General features: G+C 39.5%; 1 protein-coding gene across 1 annotated transcript; it reads right to left on the reverse strand.

Annotated features, from left to right (window-relative positions):
- Positions 1–1,682: 1,682 nt before the first annotated feature.
- Positions 1,683–21,818, reverse strand: LOC119780425 (carboxypeptidase A1-like). Its single transcript, XM_038280462.1, has 11 exons — positions 21,589–21,818; positions 11,969–12,050; positions 11,756–11,878; positions 10,070–10,165; positions 8,237–8,338; positions 7,980–8,081; positions 7,788–7,898; positions 6,227–6,317; positions 2,488–2,687; positions 2,299–2,383; positions 1,683–1,972 (listed from the first exon to the last, which is right to left on the reverse strand). Exons 1-11 carry the CDS (start codon positions 21,654–21,656, stop codon positions 1,785–1,787), a joined length of 1,248 nt encoding a protein of 415 aa, XP_038136390.1. The 5' UTR covers positions 21,657–21,818; the 3' UTR covers positions 1,683–1,784.

The following is a 21,818-nucleotide window of genomic DNA, read 5'->3' on the forward strand; positions in this document are numbered from 1 at the left end:
ACCTAGAGGCTGCAGAGCGGCAGCCTTTAACTATGAAAGGCTGGTGGATGCGGCCGCTCCAGCAGTCTAACCCTATAGCAGCATAACTATAAAAATAGTTCAGGATAACCTGAGCCACTCTAACTATAAACTTTATCAAAAAGGAACGTTTTAAGCCTAGCCTTAAAAGTAAACCTGGTGTCTGCCTCACGGACTAAAACTGGTAGTTGGTTCCACAGGAGAGGAGCCTGAAACTAAAAGATCTGACTTCCATTCTACTTTTAGAAATTCTAGGAAACACTAGTAAACCTGTAGGTTGAGAGCAAAGTTCTCTGTTAGGAACATAAGGAACAATCAGATCTCTGATATAAGATGGAGCTTGGCCATTTAAGGCTTTATATGTGAGAAGGAGGATTTTAAATTCTATTCTGGAGTTAACAAGAAGCCAATGAAGAGAAGCCAGGATAGGAGAGATATCTCTCTTTTTAATTTTCATCAGAACTCTGGCTGCAGCATTCTGGATCATACTAATATTAGAAAATGTAATTTGTACTTTTGGATACTTGTGTATTTTTTGAAAGTGAGCATTGTGATTGAGTAAGATTTGATGAGTATAAATTATTTTACCGAAGTACTACTATTAAGTACCTTGTCCACCACCGAGCTAAAGTTAGCGAACTTCCTGATGGTAAAAAACTACAATAGTGAGCCTTAAAGTATGGACTAATGCATGGACTAGTTTCTCAGCACTACCCCTGGACAGAATATTTATTTGCAATATTCCAGAGATGAAAGAAGGAACATCTAGAAATCTGTTTAAAATGGGATTTAAAAGGACGTATAATATATTAAAATTATAGGTCCTGATCAAAAATACCTTCAAGATCTTTTACTTTATTATCTTAGATTAATTTAATTCCATCCAAAAGACTCACTGACAAATCAGCTTCGTTTTCAGGGATTCAGGTCCAAAGACAATAAATTATGTTTTTGTCTGCCTTCAGAAGTAGAAAGTGTTGTCGGAAAATTCAGATTTCTCTTCTAATATATATTAATTTATCCTATTTACTCACTATAAAAGTTTTCACTCAGTCTGTTTCACCTTGAAGGCAACACAATTCTCTGCGTGATGGTATTTGTAGACTAGACATAGCTTCTTCCCATAACAAGCCAGATTCTTTCTTAAGGTTTATTCATAACATGGTACTGTTAACCAAAGTGGCTGTAATTTGTTTTGACCCTGACTACTTTTCCATTGTTGAATGCTGTGCCATAAGGGCTGTATGATGAACTGTTCTCTCTTTGCAAAGATATGAATAAATGTGCCAACTAAGTGAAATCCATCCATCTCCGTTTATTTAACTAGGGTGAATTGTTGAATACTTTTTTCCCACTATAAAAGTTATGAAAGTTAGATTTTCAGCTCCTATCCCCTTTGCCTTTTAAGTAATGTCCTGACACTCTCTGAAAAGACAACATGATTTGTGTCCAAACCACGTCTACATTTTGTTAAAAAGGGAAATGTGAAAAGCCACAGAAGTAATAATATCTATTTAGAGCTTTTTCTGATGTTCTCTACACTCTGGCATGGGGAAGGTTATGACTTGTTTTCATCGACACTTAGATGTCCATGGCTTAGAGCTCTGATCCAGCTTACCTTCAGTTCTACTATTTCAAGAAAGCGATAATCATTGACAAGCTTGTTTTTCAGTATGCATTTTTATTTTTCCCTATAATACTCCAAAAGTATGCATGCCAAAAGCCGGATAGCCACACGTTATTTGCCATAACTCTGCATATTTCTCTCAGTATGGGTTCTTGAAGGTGTGATCCATGATGCTCTTCAGAGCCAGCCATGTCTCGTTTGCAGTGGGGATGATTTGATTGGCAGGGAGGATGAAGCCGAAGATGCCAGTGTCCCTCAGCTCAAAGGTGTAAGAGTACTTGATTCCCTGGTTGTAGGTCCAGTCAATGGAACCACCACTAGATTGGTCTACAATGAAAAGAAAATATTAAACTTTACACAGTTTTTTCCTGATTTCAGGGAACTCAGGTAGAATATATTCCATTGACTCCTGTATGGCAATTATTTTTGCTGAAAGTTATCTTATCAGTAAATTTAAAATGAGGATTGGCATGTGTGATAAAACCAGACACTGCTGGTACTGCTCATGCACTGGTACTTGTTTTTAGTCTTAGACCTCAGTAATGTTGCTCTCTCAATAATAAATGCTCGCTATCACTTTAACAATAGCACCAGTTTAAGCAAAGTCACATCAAAGCTAGTCTGTATCATGGCCAAACGTTTCGGGGACTTACAGATAGTGCTGATGATGCTACCATATCTATACGGAGTGCCATACAAAGAGGTCAGAGCAGTGACTGCCTTTTGAGCCACTTGTTTCTGCAAAAAAAAAAGTTATCGTGGTTACCAAACAACAGAGCTTAAAAAAAATGCTGAAGGAATCTTTTAATGAATTTGCTTAATGCAACTACAAGTGTTTTTACCAGCTCAGCATTATCTTTTGCAGGGACCCTTGTATAGCCATAAGGGTACAAGAGCATCTGTGAGTAGGAATGGATGGCAATGAAGGCCTTGATGTTGCCATGCGATCTCAGAAAGTTTACAATGGAACTGACTTCAGGTTCAGAATGAGCTCTGGCGCCGTGGTAGATGTTTGAACAAGGATCTCTGCTGGAACCTTGCCCTGGATGTTTTAAGCATTGGAGGACAAACAGCACACATGAATTGGTATTTTCGGTATTCAATGGAATAAGCTAAAACATGTGTTAAAGTGGAAAGAGCTACATAAAGGAACGCCACCACAATATAACACACCACTTTAATTACAAGACTTATTAAACACAACCATAGGAATGATAAAGGAGCTGTACAGCGTTAGAGTATGTAATTTAACACCCCAATAAAATAAGTACAAAAATTAGAAACACAGACAGAGTAATCAGCTCAGCTGCATTAAATCTGGAATGAGTAGACTTAAAATATTTATACTTACTAGAGTATGTTTCCAAGAGGACATAATTTAAAAATCCATCTAAATAAACTCAGTCCTGGCACAAGATTGAATAAAACACCTTGTGTTTAAATGTTACCAAGGAGTCTATTTTGTTGAGATTAGATTTTTTTTAAGAACCTTAAGGTCAGTAGGAAACCAGGCAGGCTAATTACTATTACAAACAGGGGTTAAAGGGTGATGTACACCTTTAACGTTACAAGACAACAAAAGAGGTGCTATTAAGACCTCTACGTAGCTCAGACTTGCAACCTGTGTTAAAATTGCCTAGGCTCTGATCAGCATGCGTGGATCTCTGCATATGAAAAGTTGACAACTCATGGGTGTGAGTTTTCGTCTTTGAGACTAAATAAAATAAAATGCTTCTTTGCTCGCACATAGCTCCGACTGCACTTTACCCTCCATAATGATGGTTCGCTCTCAGCAGTATGGCTGTTCCTGCACTCACTACTTGATAAATTATGTGTGGTTTATCATCTTTTGCCAAGCGTAAAAAATCCTTTTGTCTAACTAGTAAGATTCTATGGGCCGGATTTATCAAGATCCAATTTTGCGTGCAGGAATTTGCGCTCGCAAACTGGGATTTTGCGCGAGGGGCTGAACCATGGTTTGCGGGTGATTTAACAAGAGCGATTGCGTAACTGGTGGCAGGTGCAAAACTGTTGGAGACGCCCTATTTAAATGATGGTTTTGCGCGTTTTGTGGTTTGCGGCAAAGTAGTTTGTAGTTTGTGCAAACTAGTGCATTAAGAAATTTTAATCTTACAGTGACACCCCCACCCCCTCCAAAAAATAAAAATAAAAAAACAATATATATATATAAATATATATATATATATATATATATATATATATATATATATATACTATTCCCTAAGGTGGTATGTGTCTGAATTTCTACTTCACTGCAGTAAAAAAAAAAAAAAAACAGGTGTTTTGTATTGGCCTGTAGAAAAATGCACATACCAAAGGCGCTTACGCATCCCCGCAGCATTGGCATGTTGCTCCACAGGCGCAAGGGGTGGTCGGGGTTCTCCGTTAGGGCGTCAGGGCGACATGGCATTTAGAACGTCGGACAGCACTTCTGAAAAACGAGATTGGGAAATCCCAAATGCAAAAAAGTGCAATGTTGCAAGGAGTTTGTGATATCTGGTATTGCGTGGGTCCTCCTTGTGGCTGGCTCCAAATCCATTCGGAGTTCCCCCAACAGCTCCAAAAGGGCAATGCTGGATAAACGATATGTTTTGATGATCGTTTCCTCGTTCATTCCAAAAATATTCACACGGAGTGAAAAAATGCGTTCTCTGCGTCTCCTTGCTTCATTTCATGTCTCCTTCTTGCGACAATACCCGCTGCCATGTGTGCGCAATTACGCATACAGACCATTTGCACCTTCTTTTGAAACGTGTTAAATATAGAGTCAGATACCGTTAGCAAAATTGCTTTCAGGTTTAATAAATCACTTTGCGAGTGCTAAATTAATATATTTACATGTTCTCCTCCCACAAGACGCACTTTTGCGTGTAAACGCCCCATATTGCATATTCATTGCAGAAAAAGTAGTAAATGGATAAGAGGCGCTATTTAGCACGTTTTAAAGACCAAATAATTTTAGCACGCTGTTGATAGTTTAGTTTGTACATTTTTTAGCGTGCGCAGTGAAATAGCTCACGTTTTTATACGCGCAAACCTTTGATAGATCCGGCCCTATGTCTTCCAGCTCAAAAGTGGTGATGCTAAACCTTCTTTATTTCTACCAAAAGTAATCCCTAAATTATATTTAAAGTAAATATTTAATTGCATACTGTTGATTTTTGGATCATGACTTGTGAAAAGGTACATAGATCTTTGAATATTTTTCTGTCATAGTTCTTGTTTCTATCTATTCAAATTAATGTGTGTGTGTGTGTGTGTGTGTGTGTGTGTGTGTGTGTGTGTGTGTGTGTGTGTGTGTGTGTGTGTGTGTGTGTGTGTGTGTGTGTGTGTGTGTGTGTGTGTGTGTGTGTGTGTGTGTTTATGAAGAATTGCATACTACTTGGATGTAAAATAATTGCCATCATGGCTTTGTCAAGCTTCTACCTACCTTTGTGAAGCAAGAAAAGGACTAAGACAAAGTGAATCCAGTAGAACTTTTTATTGTCTACCTGGAATGGGTGACAATAGTTGAATGGTCGGTGTCCTATTTGTTGGTACTCACCAATACCGATACCACCATTTTAGTGCTGGATTTTTGCCCTGCCCGATACTGGTATCGGTGCAAAACTACTTATTATGGGAATAAGGCATGTCTTGTCTAAAAACACCCTCACACAGGGGAATTGTGTGGCCTTGCAGGTGAAACAGCCTGAGTGAAAACTTTTATACTGAGTAAATAGGATCAATTTATATATGATCCTATTTATATGTATATATAGCTACATTTTCAGACCACAATAGTTTTCGTCCATAAGACTAAGACTAAATCTAAGATAACTGTAAAAAACAACACTGGCTCTAACAGGCCGAGACAAATCTTTTTAAATTTGATAAATATGGCGCGGCACTGGTTAGAGGGATTTGGACAGATAAAACAGCTAAACTGCACACACTATGCCCTGGCTTCCTTACATGTTGCTCTCCATTCTTTACTTTCCTGATTTCTGTCGCACTAGTGAAATCAACAACGCTAGCCCAGAATGATGGTGTCACCAGACATGCAGTGGCGGGGGGCTAGAGGTCACGTGAGCTTGCCAGCGAGAACGCACACCCAGCTTTTTTTTGCTGGGAAGTGAGCCAAATTGAGCCATTTAAAAACCTGGGTTAACCCGGTAATTTCAGTGGGAAAGAGGCTTTGGATTGGTCACGTCATCCTGATCCATATCTAAAGTTATTCTGCAACAGGCTTAGGCTGCTTCAGGATATAGGAATCACTTCATTCTTCTATTTCTACATTTATCCTCCAATACTGCAGTTTTACAGGGAAGTGTTGGCCCAGTAGGTAAGACCAGTGCTTGTGCTCTGAAAAAGTTGCAAAACTTAAACTTACCTTTTCAAATTAGGAAAAACACAAACCGCTTTTTAAAAATGAAGAATTTATTTTCTTCCTTAGGATATAAAAAAATTCTAAGCTAAGCTTTTCCTGATTCTTAACCTAATTTTGCATTAAACAATGTCATGCTTTGGTTTGTTTTTACAGTGACTTGTTTGATTTCCCTTTATAGAAAAAAGGAATACCTCCAAAACCAGCATTCCAGTTCCTGTTCAGGTCTACGCCGACACACCTGGAGCCACGGTTTGGTCTCCTATTCTTACGCCACATACGGTCCTGGAAGCATCAGAAAACTCTTCAATGTTCATATTTTATTGGGTTGCCTTGTGTCATGGTTTTGGTTCTGTTTAAGTTTTATATTTGAGTTTTCATTGGTTTTATTTCCATTTTGTGTTATGTTATTTTAGTTATTTTTGATTGTATTTGAGTTCTCTCTTGCTCTCTTGTGTCAGTCCCCTTTTCCTCAGCTCCTTTCTAGACTCATCTATTCACACCTGCTCCCAATCTGCTGATTAGCCTGGTCTTTGTTTCTCTCTCCCATATATGCACCTGTTGCTGGTTTGCTGTAATTTCTTTGCCCCTTTTTGTGAGTATTCCTGTTTCTCAGTTTTTGTGGATTTACGTTTTTGGATTTTTGCTTCTATTGCCCTTTTTTGGATAATAAATCTGCAAGTACAGAACACCTCTGATGTCATCATCCTAAGCACAGGCTCCCCTCAGGGCTGCGTCCCAAGCCACCTGCTCCCTCCAGAGAGGAGGTGGAGCAGCTGGTGGACTGGTGCAAAGATAACAGCCTGATCCTGAACTTGGAGAAGACGAAAAAGACTTCAGGAAGAACTGGCCTAACCACGTTCCACTGGTCATCAACAGCTCAGCTGTAGAGGTGGCCAACAGCACCAAATTCCTGGGGGTGCACATCACAGACACCCTCACCTTGAATGTAAACACCACCTCACTGGTCAAAGGGGCACAAAAGTGCATGTACTTCTTGTGGAAGATAAGGAGAGCCCACCGGCCCCCACCCATCTTACGACCTTATACAGAAGCAACATAGAGTGTTCTGACCAGCTGTCTCACTGTGTGGTGTGGAGGCTGCAGCGCCTAAGACTGGAAGATGGTGAGAAGAGTAGTAAGAACAGCAGAGAAGATCACCAGGGCTCCTCTTCCCTCCTTTAGAAAACATTTCATCCCAGTGCTGCGTGTCCTGAGCCCGTAACATCATCAATGACCCCTCACACCCCCACCATGGGCTGTTCTCCCTGCTGCCCTCTGAGGAGAGACTTCAAAGCATCCAATGCAGGTCCAGCTTATTCTGCAATAGCTTCTTCCCCACTGCCATTAGACTGTTGTGTAAAATGGGTCACTGTATTCATAAAAAAATAAAAATTGCTAGAACTGTAAATATACAGCCATATTTTTACATTACTAGTTTTTTATGTATTTATTAATGTTTTCAAGGCTGCTCTTCAAAAAATTAAATTTTCTAGAGCTGTTTTAAACGAAATGTCTTTTTGTATACACTCACAAAATGACAAAATAAATCTGTCAAAGTCTAAGTCTAAGTAACCTCTTTCAGCTTCAGTGTGCACTTGGGTCCTCCTTCAAATCTCCACCCTACTGTGATACCCTGCTGATGGTTAACTGATATCTAGTTAGTAAAAGGATAAAGTTCTTTATCAGGAGCACATTTAAAGCTGTCTATAAAAAACAGATTTTTGTTTTTGTGTCTAACTGGGCTTGTCTTACTCTGGTGTGGGTGTACTGGTATCCATCAGGGTTGACCACAATCTCTAAGAAAATGTCCATTCTGTTGAGGATGGCAGTGAGAGATTGGTCCTTTCCATAATCAGTCACAATCTACAGACAAAGGCAACAGGTCATCAAATAATGCCACAGGTTCAGTTCAGAGGCAGCAGAAACTGTTAAATGTTAATTAACCTTCTTTGCAAACCAGACACCACTAGCCTGAGTGACCCACTCTCTGGCATGGATTCCAGTGTCGATCCAGATGGCAGGACGGTTGCTTCCACCAGTGCTGAACTACAGAGAGAGGACACAAAAGGAGATCCCAGTCAGAACAGACAGATAAAAATACATTTATATTGTGTTTTCTTATCTAAAGCTATAATTTGCTTTGAGCAACCAAGTGTTTTATTAAATCTTTGGTAAAGAGACTTTTCTAAGGCGTCTTTCACCTTGAGAACATTAAGTGGGCGACGTTCATAGCTTTGACCGATCACTATCTTGCTGACCAACTTCGGATTCTCTGCCACCAGCATGTCCTGGAAACTGTAGATCTGAGGAAAAGATAAGAAATTAACCCTGACCCAAAAGATGAATACTTACACTTTTTGGTCCCGTTGCATCGGTTGTTCCCAGCCCTGCTCCTCGAGTATCCCTGTCCTGCATGTTTTAGGTGTCTCGAGACTCTTTTAAATACTAGCACATTATGGCTGCTGAAGAGGTCACCATTAACACGGAGACAGGATTATATTATGTTTTAGAGTGATTTTAGGATATTCATATGATATATCTAATATTAATATTCATAAAACTCATCATCACTCTTTGGCAAGTGAAGGTGTCATATTTTCGCTATTAAAGGACTTTATCTAGTATGGAAAGTTCAGATCAAGATTATTAAACTTCCCCAAATGTGGCATTTTACATAAATTTTTCAAAATCAATCAATAAGACTTCCTGTCTTCACCCCCACCCCTTACAACCCTCTCAGAGCACAAGCGCAATGCTCTACAATTACACTGTTTATATATACCATTTATAGTCCATGCATACATAGTCTATACATAGAAATAAATATTTATATTCTGTATAGCACTTCTGGATAGATGCAAACTACATTTCATTGCTTCATACTTGTGACAGTGTAATGACAAAGAAGTTGACTTCTATGCTGTTCTTTGTGTTCTAAGGAAGCTTAGGTCTTTCAGCATTTGCAGCAATATGCTACATATCTTCTATGTCTGTTGTGCAGAGTCTGATCTCTTTTTGCATCATCTGCTGGGGTAAAAGACGGCCGGCTCTGTTTTAGGAACTCCTCTAGAACCTCTGGAGACTATTTCACAAAGAAGAATTCTTCATAAAGTGAAAAAAATTATGATGAACAGAGAGCATCCTCTTCAGAAGATTATTAAACAACAGCAGAGAGTCTCTGGTGTAAGACAGACCGCTACATAAGATCCATCCTATCTGCAGCTATCAACACCTAGAACACCTGGATGAAAAATAACCTATGAGTTACTGTAACATTTAATTCCCTGTTTGGGTTAATAAAGCATTTTGAATTTAATTGAATCATGTCAAAGACCTGAGAGTGGAGGGAGAAGTGGCACCATCTACCAAGATACTAGGTTCATTAATCAATGCATAAAATAATATCAAGATTATGACCAAGTAACTACTTGATTGACAACTTAATCTTTCATAAATTCCGTTTTGAAAAGTATATTATAAACCTCCATACTTGTGTCTTTTGATAAAGCACAGCATTGCTTATTATTTGCTGTGCTTCATCAAGCCCCAACAATAAAAAATACTTGAAGTCTTTTTTTTGCCTCAGACCTTTTGTTTGTCTGTAAATTCACTTCTTATTAAAGGTAAGAAAAAAAAAGAAAAAAAAAATTATAAATATATATGTATATATATATAGTCTGTACATTCACTTCTTATTAAAGGTAAGAAAAAAAAAATAAATACAAAAAATAAATAAAATATATATATATATATATATATAATTTGGTTGCATGATTGATCATTGCCTTTGTTTACTGGCATCAGTTTTTGTTATTAGGTTATGTAAAGGAAAGCTCTGTGTTTATATCTTTAAACGTTATCTCCCCAAAACTTTCCTGAGAGGCGATCACTCTGAACAGTATAACATCTTCTGCATCTTCGGTGGTGCTGTGTTCACTCGTTGAGTGGACTTAGGATTTTATAAAGATGTGCAGGGCAGAGGTACAATATGACTAGAGTTGGTAGCCATGGCACTAGATGAAATTACCACTTACCTCACTGAGAGTGTGGTAGTTTGAGTAGTCAAAGCTTTCAGTGTCAATGGCAGGAGCAGTAGTTCTCATTTGCTTCTCTTCTGCATCCAGCAAAACCTGCAACATTTTGGAAGGATTTTGTTTTTATTATAAGTTTTATAAATAGAACTTGTAAAAAAAAAAAAAAAAAAAAAAAAAAAAAAAATATATATATATATATATATATATATATATATATATATATATATATATATATATATATATATATATATATATATATATATATATATATATATATATATATAAACAATATGCAATCCAGAAATGAAACAATCAACAAAAGGTTTTGTTATGGTTCTTCCCATTTGTTGTGAATCTGAGTTTTCAGTTTTCTGTTATCAGCTGTTTTTTTATTTTCCATGATATTCAAGCATTCTTTAGTTACTCTCTGTTGCCCCCTTGTGATTGTTTTCTTTCCCCTTGGATTCCCTCTTGCCAGTTCCACCCACACCTGCTCCTTATTCAGCTCATTAGTCCATCCTTTGTTCTGTTCTCCTTAAATACTCCACCTCTGCAGTCACTCAGTGCTGGTTCTTTCTCGTTGCTGTACTGATCTACTCAGCTCGTCTCCCTGTGGCTCCTCAGGCTAATTTTTTCCCCCTCATGTCTCCATGGTTTTTTGGTTTGTTAAACATTTTAGTTAGATTTCTGGATTTGTACCTCTGTTTCCTGTGTTCTTTAGTTAAATCAGTCAGAACTCATCTCTGCTTCCCTCGGCTCTGCATCTGGGTCCTTAAGCAAACTTACCACCCATTGTTGACAGGTTTTGAGAATAGCTTTGCAGTTTCTTCTGATTTCTTTCAGTATAGTTCATATTTTTTTTAGAAGTTACATTTTATACAGTTTTTATAGTTTCAAATTTTATTTTTCCAATTACATTTATTTTTTAGCATGTTTTACATTTTTTTTTCATTTGTGTTTTTCAAACTGTTTTATGAGTTGCAAGATTTTCAATTTACATTTCACAGATCACATTCTCTTTTTATTGGAAATTCAATACATATGCTCGCTCTTGTATTCTAAAAATCTTATTGCTAATGTTATTGCTAATGTCCACACAGACCAATGGAAGACAATTCAAACAATTCGTAAAACTCAATCTGGCACCACAGATATCAAAAGAGAATATAGATTTAAAAATTTAGAAAAAACAATGTACGAAATAAAATAAAGAAAGTACAATCTAAAATATAATATTTGTGAAAAAAAAAATATGACAAAGAACAAAAAAAAAATACATATAAAATGAAAAATAAAAAAATAGTCTTAAATGGTAGGGGCCAGTGCATTTTGATGAGGCTTGAGAACCAAAGCATGAAGCCAAAAATGGCAATCCTTTGCTGCTTGGTATACTATGTGAGACACAGAAGCAAAGAGCCATTTGCGGCTCTCTGGATCGTAAATATAGTGTAAGAAAATGATAAACTTTGTCTGAATACAACTGTTTAAAAGTGCAAAACCTGAATTTTTAAATAATTGCTGATATAAAAGTTTAAATAATAAAATAGACAACAGAGAACAATCATCTATTGTATCTGTGCCGGCGGATATCATCACAAGAAATGTATTTAGTATTACATTGTTAATACATCAGGTTTGTGGCCCTTGTTGGCCCATGCATAGAACCGCTTATCTGTTATTGCATACCTGCAGGTCTTTGATCACTGGGAAGTACTTGATGTTGTGACTCTCCAAGTAGGTCATGACAGCCTTAAGGCTGTGAGAGGGAACTCTTACATCCACAGGCGCCACCCATCTCCAGAAGTCCAGCTGAAGGAACACTCAGAAGTTTTACATCATATATAAATGATTTTGTTTTACTTTCAAACAAAACTGATAAAAAGTAAACTGATAAATAACCTCCAATTCCAATATGTCTTCCAAGAGTTTGATAAGGGACATCTGGACATCATCTTTTGGCACAATCCTTAACACCTGATGCCTGCAAGGAAGAGTACAATAGTTCAGTTTTATTGTTCAGGGTTAGGTGGTAGAACAAAAACACTCACAAATACAAATTCTCATCTTCCAAAATGATGTGAAAAACGTGTGTTGACTCACATTTACTTCCATTGATTTTCAATTATTTACAACCATTTCTATGACCTTACCCTATGGAATTAATTTTGTTCCTTTATTTTTTCAAGCAAACAACACATTTTGACAAGATTATAAAAAAAAGGCAACATATTTTTTAAAAATGGTTAGTTAAAAAAAATGTAAATTTAAATCAGAAAAAACAGCTTTTCAGAAAAAAAAATTTCATTAAAAAAAGATTTTGAGAATATCCTTGCTGTATTTTTGCAAATTGTTTCTTATTTCAAATGCCTTTTTTATATTTTATTTTTTGAATTAGATGCTTTCAATTTTTTTTCGTTAGCAAATGTATTTTTATTGGTTAAGAGCGAATGTTTGTATTGGGCTTAAAGTGAAGATAATGTGATGCCAACTTAATCAGAATTTTGAAAAGTCTGTGAAAGAAAATCTAAAAGATTGAATCTGAAATAACAAAATTTCAAAATCTGACATTTGAAAATATCATGATGACACTTCCAAGACTTGGAGTCCGTTTCACGAAGCAGGTTTACTGAAAACTCTAAGTTGTCTAAACCTGAAAACTGAGAGTTTCCTCAACCTCTCTTTCAGTCACTGTAGAAATATTCTACCCAGAGCTAACCTGGTCGGTGGCAGGTTTTCTTCAGTTAACTCGGAGTGTCCACTGTCTCCGCTTCCTTACAGCCAATCACGCTGTTTTATTTCCTGATTTAGTAACATTTTGTTTTGTGCATGAAAAATATATATATATTATATATATATCATTCACTAGGTCCGATACACACTTTAGGTTGCTTGTCTGTTTGATGAGGATCTTATTAAAGAAAGATTGTCACTTTTTTTTTTTTTTTTACAGAGAATTAAATATTTATAGGTACAGGGTTCTACTACTTAGTTGACAGGGCATGAGATCACTTGTTTTTGGTTTGTTTAATATGGGCGAGATGCCCATCATTTTATTTTTATTTAGTTATATTTACAGTACATGAAGATCTTCAGAAATTATTTTCAGAATGCGCACAAATATATCCATTAATTCCATGGTAGAAAAGGAATTATTTTAGGCTTAGGATTAGGATTCACTCAATGATAACAACCTGCTGAGTCCACTGGCACAATCTGAAGCTATTCTATGGGACTGATAGCCACTTATATCAGCCATTTAGTGAGATGATCACAGGCCAAGATCCAACATCTATAAAGAGAGATGTTGACGGCAGAAGCACGGCTGATTTTTCTCTTTAGGATGAAGTCACAGCCAAACAGTACAGACCAGATGAAGATACTATGTTGAAAAAAAACCCAGATAGAACATGTAAGAGGTTGAACAAACAATACTTGAATAGGAGAATAGAGATAGAATGATGGGTGATGAGGAGAAGTGGTATCTATGTCATCCAGCAGATTCGGGATATAGCAGCATAAATACATAAAATAGCTAACTACTTTGGATGAGGTATAAGAAAGATAGAGCCATAGTAGGACCAAGGTAAGGCCAAGGAGAAACGTCTGTGCGAACTGAAGTTCTTCCCAGCTGGATCAGGCTGTTAACCCTCTACCTTCACCTACCTCTCTACTCACCCAGAAACTAAGCAAACATCACTCTGTTTTTAACTATAAGCTTTATCATAAAGCAGTTTTAAACCTTGCTTTAAAAGTAGACAGGGTATCCGCCTCTAGGACTAAAACTGGTAGGTGAGGAGTAGCCTGATAACTTCAAGATCTGTCTCCCATTCTACTTTTAGAAAATCTAGGAACCACTAATAATCTTGCAGATCTGGAGCGAGGGGCTCTGTTAGGAAGAGCAGGAACAATCAGATCTTGGATATAAGAGCTTGGTTTTTTTAGTGCTTTATATGTGAGAAGGAGGATATTAAATTCTATTTTACCCTGTTTCAATATGAGCGTGACAGTGATGTGTATTTCTCGCCCTTAGTGGTAACCAAGTTAGAATAAAAACCCCAGACTTATCTGGCCTCCTAATTACCATTTCTCAATCGAAACCATTACAGTTTTGTTTTTTTTGTTTTTTTTACATAATTTTTTTATGGTGACATGACATTTAATTTTTAAAAACAATTTGAATTGATTACAATTTTTCTCTACTGATTCATCTCAATGTTTGACGCCCGCTTGTTGTTTCCAAAAGACTGAGTCATGCTCACAATAACACCATTGTAAGAGGGGGACAGATACTTTCCTTGGCTGAAATAACTTTAAGCCTCTTTTTTACCTTCTTGTAAACATCTTAAAATCAGTTTGTAGAAAGTTTCTGCCTTTTCTAACCCACACAGCTCTACGCTGTTTAATGATCATCTCAGTGAGGCCAAAGTCTGGGTCTTGCCTCTAGTTGAAGTCCATTCTCAAGCTGTCCATGCTGGGTTTATGTCATATTTGTTTGGTTTTTTTGAGTCCTTGTCATGTCAACAAATCCAGCTGACAAATCCAGCTGACTCAACTTTAAACCTCTTAACATCCACCTCATTTGGGGTAATCCTCGCCTATTTTGCATACCCAAATGGAAAAGCAAATAACTTAAGAACTGTATGCCCAAATTAGATGTGCAATACATTGTTTGAAAGCTAACTCCCTCTAGTTTCTGAATTAGGTGACTAGAACACAGACCAAGCTGCATCAGATCAAACATAACTCAAAGTTGGGGGTTTTTATTCTCAGAAATTATAGGTCTTTTTTTGAACAGCAGTAATAAAGACCGTCTTGAGAAAAAGTGGGTTTCATTATATTATATTTGTTCAACATCATGTCAACCACAAATGCAGAAAATTTCAGACCTATAGCTATAACAGTTCCAGAGCTGTGGGGTTTGGAACTTTTCGTGTCAGCTTGGAGCTGAATGCAATGGCTCCACATGCTGGTAAAAATTTCACCAGTGGAAATTTATACATTCTGAAATATTACCCCCACTTAAGGTCTTAAGAGAGTTTTAAAGCTTGCCTCATATTTTTCTCAATCAAATTTGTTAGAATTCATGGTAGATTCTATGATCTACTATGATTTATGGTAGATTATGATGCACCAGGAATTTAATTTCCCTTTGGGATCAAAAATAATTTTTGAACTGAGTTGATTGATAGTGAGCTAATTGCTGCAGTAGTCTCCCTAAACTATAATATCACCATCTATATACTTCAAAATTGGCACATTGGTATAGAGTTCCTATCCTAGAATGCTGTTTATGATTTATGCTATACACCCCCCCCTCATTAAAATAATTTTAATCTTAAACTAGCCATTTTTTCACTGACTTCATGTTTCTCCTACAGGGGAATGTTTCCACTTTGCCTACATGCATAGAAATGCTAAAGCCTATGTTTGACTGGACAGAAGAACTTTTAATTTAAAAGCAGAAAACAAGGACTTCTTTGTCCAGTGATGAGAAATTAAATAATTTGGACATTTATTAAGTCTCACAAAAAACTCACCTGGTCTCATTTCAGTGAAGCCACCTGTTTCTGTTAAAGTCCCTGTAGAGTCCAGTAAACTTCACACCATGTTTACGATTGTGATAGTGTTTTTGGCTAATGGCTAAAAGATAAGCATAAAAAATGATTTACATTTATTTTTTACCTGCACCTTCAACCAGAGGGGAATAGTAATGGTAGTAAGTGCATTTACCTGTTTACATTACTTGGTTATTTTTTTTCTGTACTTGACAAGGTTTTTCTTTCTAAATCAAAACATTTACTTTTGTTTTGTTACATTAGAGACAATAACTTTTTTTTTTTACCTCTTTACTAAAAAAAACGTTGACATTGTTTCTTGCTGCAAATTAAAATATGATAACAATTTTTCATGAAAAGATTTGTTTATGTGGACAAGGGAAGACGAACTATGCTCTGTTTGTCCTGGTCCACACTCCCTACTGGTCAAAAGCATAAAAAAAAATCTTTAAAAACAGAAATGTTTATTTCTTTTATTTGTTTCGAGAGCTATTTATACCACTACATTTTATTCTAAATATGTATAAATATAATAATATATAATATAATATAATATGTTGTGGCGGACCACTAGGGGACTCCACTCTCACTCAGTGGAGAGGTTGCAGTTATGTTTGTTCGGATGTGTATATATGTGGGTTTCTGTACAGTTGCTCTCAGTTGGAGTAGAGTAAAGAACTGTTTAAACCTGCCTGCTTTGTGTCGTCATCTTTACTCCTCCACATTGGTGACCCCTGTGAGCCAACATGTCCACATCTGATGGCCTGCCCAGCTCCTCTCAGCCGATCGCCGTTTCTGGTGGACCTCCACCGGCTCCTCCGGCTTCTTTTGCTGTGGACGTTAAGATCCCGGATTTCTGGCAACATGATCCGCAATCATGGTTCTTCCAAGTCGAAGCACAGTTTGCTCTTCGTGGAATCTCATCAGATGACACAAAGTACCACTATGTGGTTTCAGCGCTGGATCCGCCATCCACCAGGCGAGCAATGACCCTGCTCTGCAACCCTCCGGCGGACGGAAAGTACCGCGCCCTCAAGCACCTGCTACTCCGCCGTTACTCCCTGTCCGACTCAGAACGCGGCAAGAAGTTGCTTTCTCTCTCGGGGTTAGGGGATGCCTCGGCTTTGGAGCTGATGGAAAGCATGCTGTCCTTGCTGGGTGACAACGACGGTGGATTCCTTTTCATCCACCTGTTCCTGCGACAACTTCCAGCCCCGGTGCAGGTCACTCTTCCCTGCTGATTACCGCTCGCTGGCGGAAGAAGCTGATCGCATCCTCCTGGCTTCCAAGACCTTCACGGTCCAGTCGCTAACTAGGGAAACTACAGCAGCTTCTTCTGAGCCTTTGCCCGCTTCAGCGGTCGATCAGCCATCGGTGATGGCAGGGATCGCCACCAGGAAACGCCAGAAGCTGGCTCTTTGTGTTTACCATCAGCGCTTCAGCACAAGGGCGCGGCGTTGCCTCCCGCCGTGCAACTTTAAGCCGCCGGGAAACGAACAAGCTGACGCCTGCTGGCAGCCGCGGCCGTCGGCGATAAGGAGAGGCTGCTCTTTGTTGAGGATTCGCGATCGGGGAGAAGTTTTCTGCTGGATTCGGGTTCGCAGAAGAGCCTCGTTCCCCCATTGGGCTCCGACAGGCTTGCTGAGGGCTGCGGTCCCCAGACGACCGCCGCTAACGGTTCTCCCATCAGAACATTCGGAGAAAGATTGCTGACTGTCTGTTTCAATGGGCGTGACTTCCAATGGAACTTTGTAGTAGCTGCGAGCTCTGTCCCCATCATAGGGGCTGACTTCCTCTGTGCTCACAGCCTGCTAGTGGACGTTGCAAACAGGCGTTTAATTGATGCTGTGTCTTTTTCCTCACTGTCGTGTCTAATGCGAGGAGCTGGGCCGTTAGTACATACTAATTTTTTAGCTTCAGAGGACGCTTTCCAGTGTTTAATGTCAGACTTTCCTTCTCTGACTCTCCCCAATTTTTCAAACACCGACGCAAAACACGGGACAGAGCATTATGTCCCCACGACTGGCGCTCCAGTGTTTGCGTGCGCGCCGCCGTCTTGACGCGGCAAAGCTGGCTGTTGCACGGGAGGAGTTTGCCAACAAGGAGCGTTTAGGGATCGTGCGGTGCTCCAACAGCCCCTGGGCGTCACCGTTGCACATGGTACCTAAGTCGGACGGCCAGTGGCGGCCTTTTGGGGATTTCCGTCGTCTTAATAACGTCACAGAGAATGACCGTTATCCTATCCCCCACATCCAGGATTTCTCTGTCCATCTTGCCGGGACATCCATTTTTTCTAAAGTGGATTTGGTTCGGGGGTTATCACCAGGTTCCCGTCAGAGCTGAGGACATTCCTAAAACCGCAGTTATCACTCCATTTGGCCTTTTTGAGTTTTTATGCATGCCATTCGGCCTTAAAGGTGCAGCTCAAACATTTCAGCGGTTGATGGATTCCGTTCTCCGTGGGTTGTCCTTAGTTTTTGTGTATTTGGATGACATCCGTGTGGCCAGCAGCTCGGCTGAACAGCACATGACCCACCTACGTCAGCTGTTTCAACGTTTGGCAGCACATGGCCTGATTATCAACCCGGCAAAATGCCAATTTGGGTTGCCGGTCATTGACTTTTTGGGCCACCAGCATTTCTGCCAGTGGTGCGGTCCCACTGCCACAAAAAGTTCAGGCGGTGGCCAATTTTCCCCGCCCCCAGACAGTTAAAGCCCTGCAGGAGTTCTTGGGGATGGTTAACTTTTACAACCGCTTTATCCCCAAAGCAGCACAACTTCTGCAGCTGCTTTATGGCGCTCTCAAACAGAAAGGAGCCACAGACAGCGTCGAATGGGTCCCTGAACGCTTTTAGGCATTTGGTGGCGCTAAGTCTGCTTCAGCCAATGCTGCTCTTCTGGCCCACCCTTCCCAGTCAGCACAGATAGCATTGACAACTGATGCATCTGACGTGGCAGTGGGGGCAGTTTTGGAGCAGCTCTTCTCGGGTGTTTGGCAGCCACTTGCTTTTTTCAGCCATACTTTGCGGGACAATGAACGCAAATACAGCGTTTTTGATAGAGAGCTGCTTGCTCTCCACCTGGCTACACGCCATTTTAGATATTTTCTGGTGGGCCGCTCATTTACTGCCTTTGTGGACCACAAGCCCCTCATCTTCGCCATTTCCAAAACATCTGACCCCTGGTCCGCACGACAGCAATGCCACCTTGCTGCCATTTCTGAATTCACGACTGACATTCAGCATGTTGCCGGTAAGTCCAACTTAGTAGGCGACTGTCTGTCCCGTGCTCTGATCTCCCCAGTTTAAGTCGGTATCGATTTTGCTGCTATGGCTGCAGAGCAGCGCAGGGATGCAGACATCCTTGCATTACAGTCTGGGTCCACGGGCCTCCAGCTGGAGGAAAGACAGATAGAGGAAGGTGGTCCTCCTCTGATCTGTGATGTTTCTACTGGCTGTCCCCACCCTCTGGTTCCTGTTTCGTGGTGCCGCCGGGTTTTTGACACTTTACACTCCCTCTCACATCCTGGCATTAGGGCCTCAGTAAAACTGGTTAGTTCTAAATTCGTTTGGACTGGACTGCCCAAAACAGTTAGAGAATGGGCTGCAGCCTGTGTCCAGTGCCAGCGTGCTAAGATCCAAAGGCACACTAAAGCGCCCTTGGAACCGTTTCCCATCCCTAATAAGCGGTTTGATCATGTGCATGTAGACCTTGTGGGTCCCCTTCCTCCATCACAGGGTTTCACACATCTCCTGACAATGATCAATCATACTACCCGGTGGCCGGAAGTGGTACCCCTGTCATCCACAACGTCAGCAGCGGTGGCCCGGGATTTTCTGTCCACCTGGGTTGCATGCTTTGGCCCTCCCTCTGACATTACCTCTGACAGGGGCCCAAAGTTCGTTTCAGAGCTGTGGTCCGTCATGGCCGATGGTCTGGGGGTCAAGATCCACCGCACCACTGCATACAATCCGCAGGCTAATGGGTTGTGTGAGCGGTTCCACAGGTCATTGAAAGCTGCGCTCCATGCTTCTTTGACTGATGGCAACTGGGTTGACCGCCTTCCATGGGTCATGCTTGGTTTGCGTTCAGCCGTTAAAGAGGACCTTGGCACTTCCACAGCTGAACTGGTTTTCGGTCAGCCCCTGCATGTCCCTGGGGCATTTTTACCTGATTCGCCTATGCCACAGTTCAGTCCACTTGGGCAACGTTTTTTCCCTCAGGGAGACTCCTTTCGTGTTCCTACCCCCGTTCACCATTGTTTGCCCCAGTCCTTTGTTCATGAGAACTTAGAGACCTCTAAATTTGTTTTTGTTTGACACGATGCACACAGATCACCCCTACGACATATGTATGATGGCCCTTTCAGAGTCCTTGAACCAGGGCCTAAACATTTTCTTTTGGATTTGGGAGGGCGTAAGGAAACAATCTGTATTGACAGGCTCAAACCTGCTCATGTCCTGGCGGATGATCAGTTGGTAATGGGCCAAGCTCCTCGCAGGGGAAGACCCCCTCCACTATTTTAATGGACAGCTGTTTTCCCTCCAGAGATCCTCATTTTTCAGAGCTCAATTCCCCTGCAGCCCCTCCGTGTCGCTCTCGTCCTCAGGCACGGATGTCCCAGGATCATCCTACAGGTTCCAAGTTCAGCCGTTTTGGACATTTGTTGAAACACAAGGATCGGGATTAGGGTTTTTTTTTTTTTCTACCCTACTGAGTGTTCGGGGGGCATATGTGACGGACCACTAGGGGGCTCCACTCTCACTCAGTGGAGAGGTTGCAGTTATGTTTGTTCGGATGTGTATATATATGGGTTTCTGTACAGTTGCTCTCAGTTGGAGTAGAGTAAAGAACTGTTTAACCTGCCTGCTTTGTGTCATCATCTTCACTCCTACACAATGTATAAATATAATAATACAATATAAAAAATATGTTTTATACGCTGGCAAACCCTGCAAGACCATTCTGCATTATTTTGATCAAAGTATAGGGAAATCTATTTCATTTTGCTTGTCAATTACTATAACACAAAAAACTTTAGTTGTTTTTTTTCTCTCAGACACCCATCTATTTTTGCTCATAGGCAGAGTTGAAACATTTCATTGAATTCTAACAGAAGGTACTTTAAGTTTTCTCAGACAAATGGGACTTTATTGGCTGTGTGTCGTTTGGCTTTTTTGTTATTCTGGGTTTGTATGGATGGTACTGTTTGAATACCCCATGTTCTGTTCAACAAATTCTACCTCCATTTTATTTTAACAAAGTGAAGTATAGGGACCTAAAACAAAATAATAATAATAATAATCTCAAATACTGTAATCAATTTTCTTAACTTTACTTATTTACATTTCTTATTTGTAACCTTAAATTTTACAAAAGCAATTTCCTAATTTGATATTTTTTGCCTTTTTTGGAGAACTTTACACACCTCTGTTAAAACTGTTTTGCTCTCTCTATTGTTGTCTTTCTGAGGCCAAAGAAACCCCTTTTTTTAATCTCACCACAGTGTTTATTCTCACTTCAGCGATCAGGAGTGCACCAAAATGAATGTATAAACAGTTAAAACCTTTAATAGAATGTTGTTACAAGGTTATAAATACGTGCTCCTGACTTGATATATCTATGTGTAATTTTTGCAAACCTATGTTACAATAATTATGGGTGTCCTAATTTATTCTTCACAATACATTACATCTTTTTGAAGGCTTAAAATTCCAGCAAGGTTTTAAAAGGCCTTTTCATCTGCTTTTTTCTTTTAGTATATTCATATTACCATAAATCAATAGATAGAAAACATTGTGTAAGTTTATATATAAGAGAGCAAACATTTGCTTAATATAATCTGTTTTGTTGCACTTTGGTCAAAGTTAGTTAATGCAGTTATAAGATCTAGTCTGACTTTGTGTAATTATGTTGATAAAGACCCTTTCATTGCTATATATTGATAACTGCCGGCTCACTCACCCATGAAAGACTTCCTTGCTGAAAACAGCAACAAGCAGAGCTGCAAATACACTGAACTTCTTCATCATGATGGAGTAATAAAAAATTCAGTCTTAGACCAAACACGGCCCTTTAAAGGTTGGTTTTCAGGAGAACCTCTGGGTTTCACCAGCTGGAGTTACACCATGTTCTTTATGTTTTTGACAAACATATGTTGCACCAAGTTTATCAAGAAAGAGGAAGCTAGTCTA

Source organism: Cyprinodon tularosa, unplaced genomic scaffold (genome assembly GCF_016077235.1).
Source record: "Cyprinodon tularosa strain WSP-4 unplaced genomic scaffold, ASM1607723v1 ctg160, whole genome shotgun sequence".
In the NCBI taxonomy this organism is placed as follows: domain Eukaryota; kingdom Metazoa; phylum Chordata; class Actinopteri; order Cyprinodontiformes; family Cyprinodontidae; genus Cyprinodon; species Cyprinodon tularosa.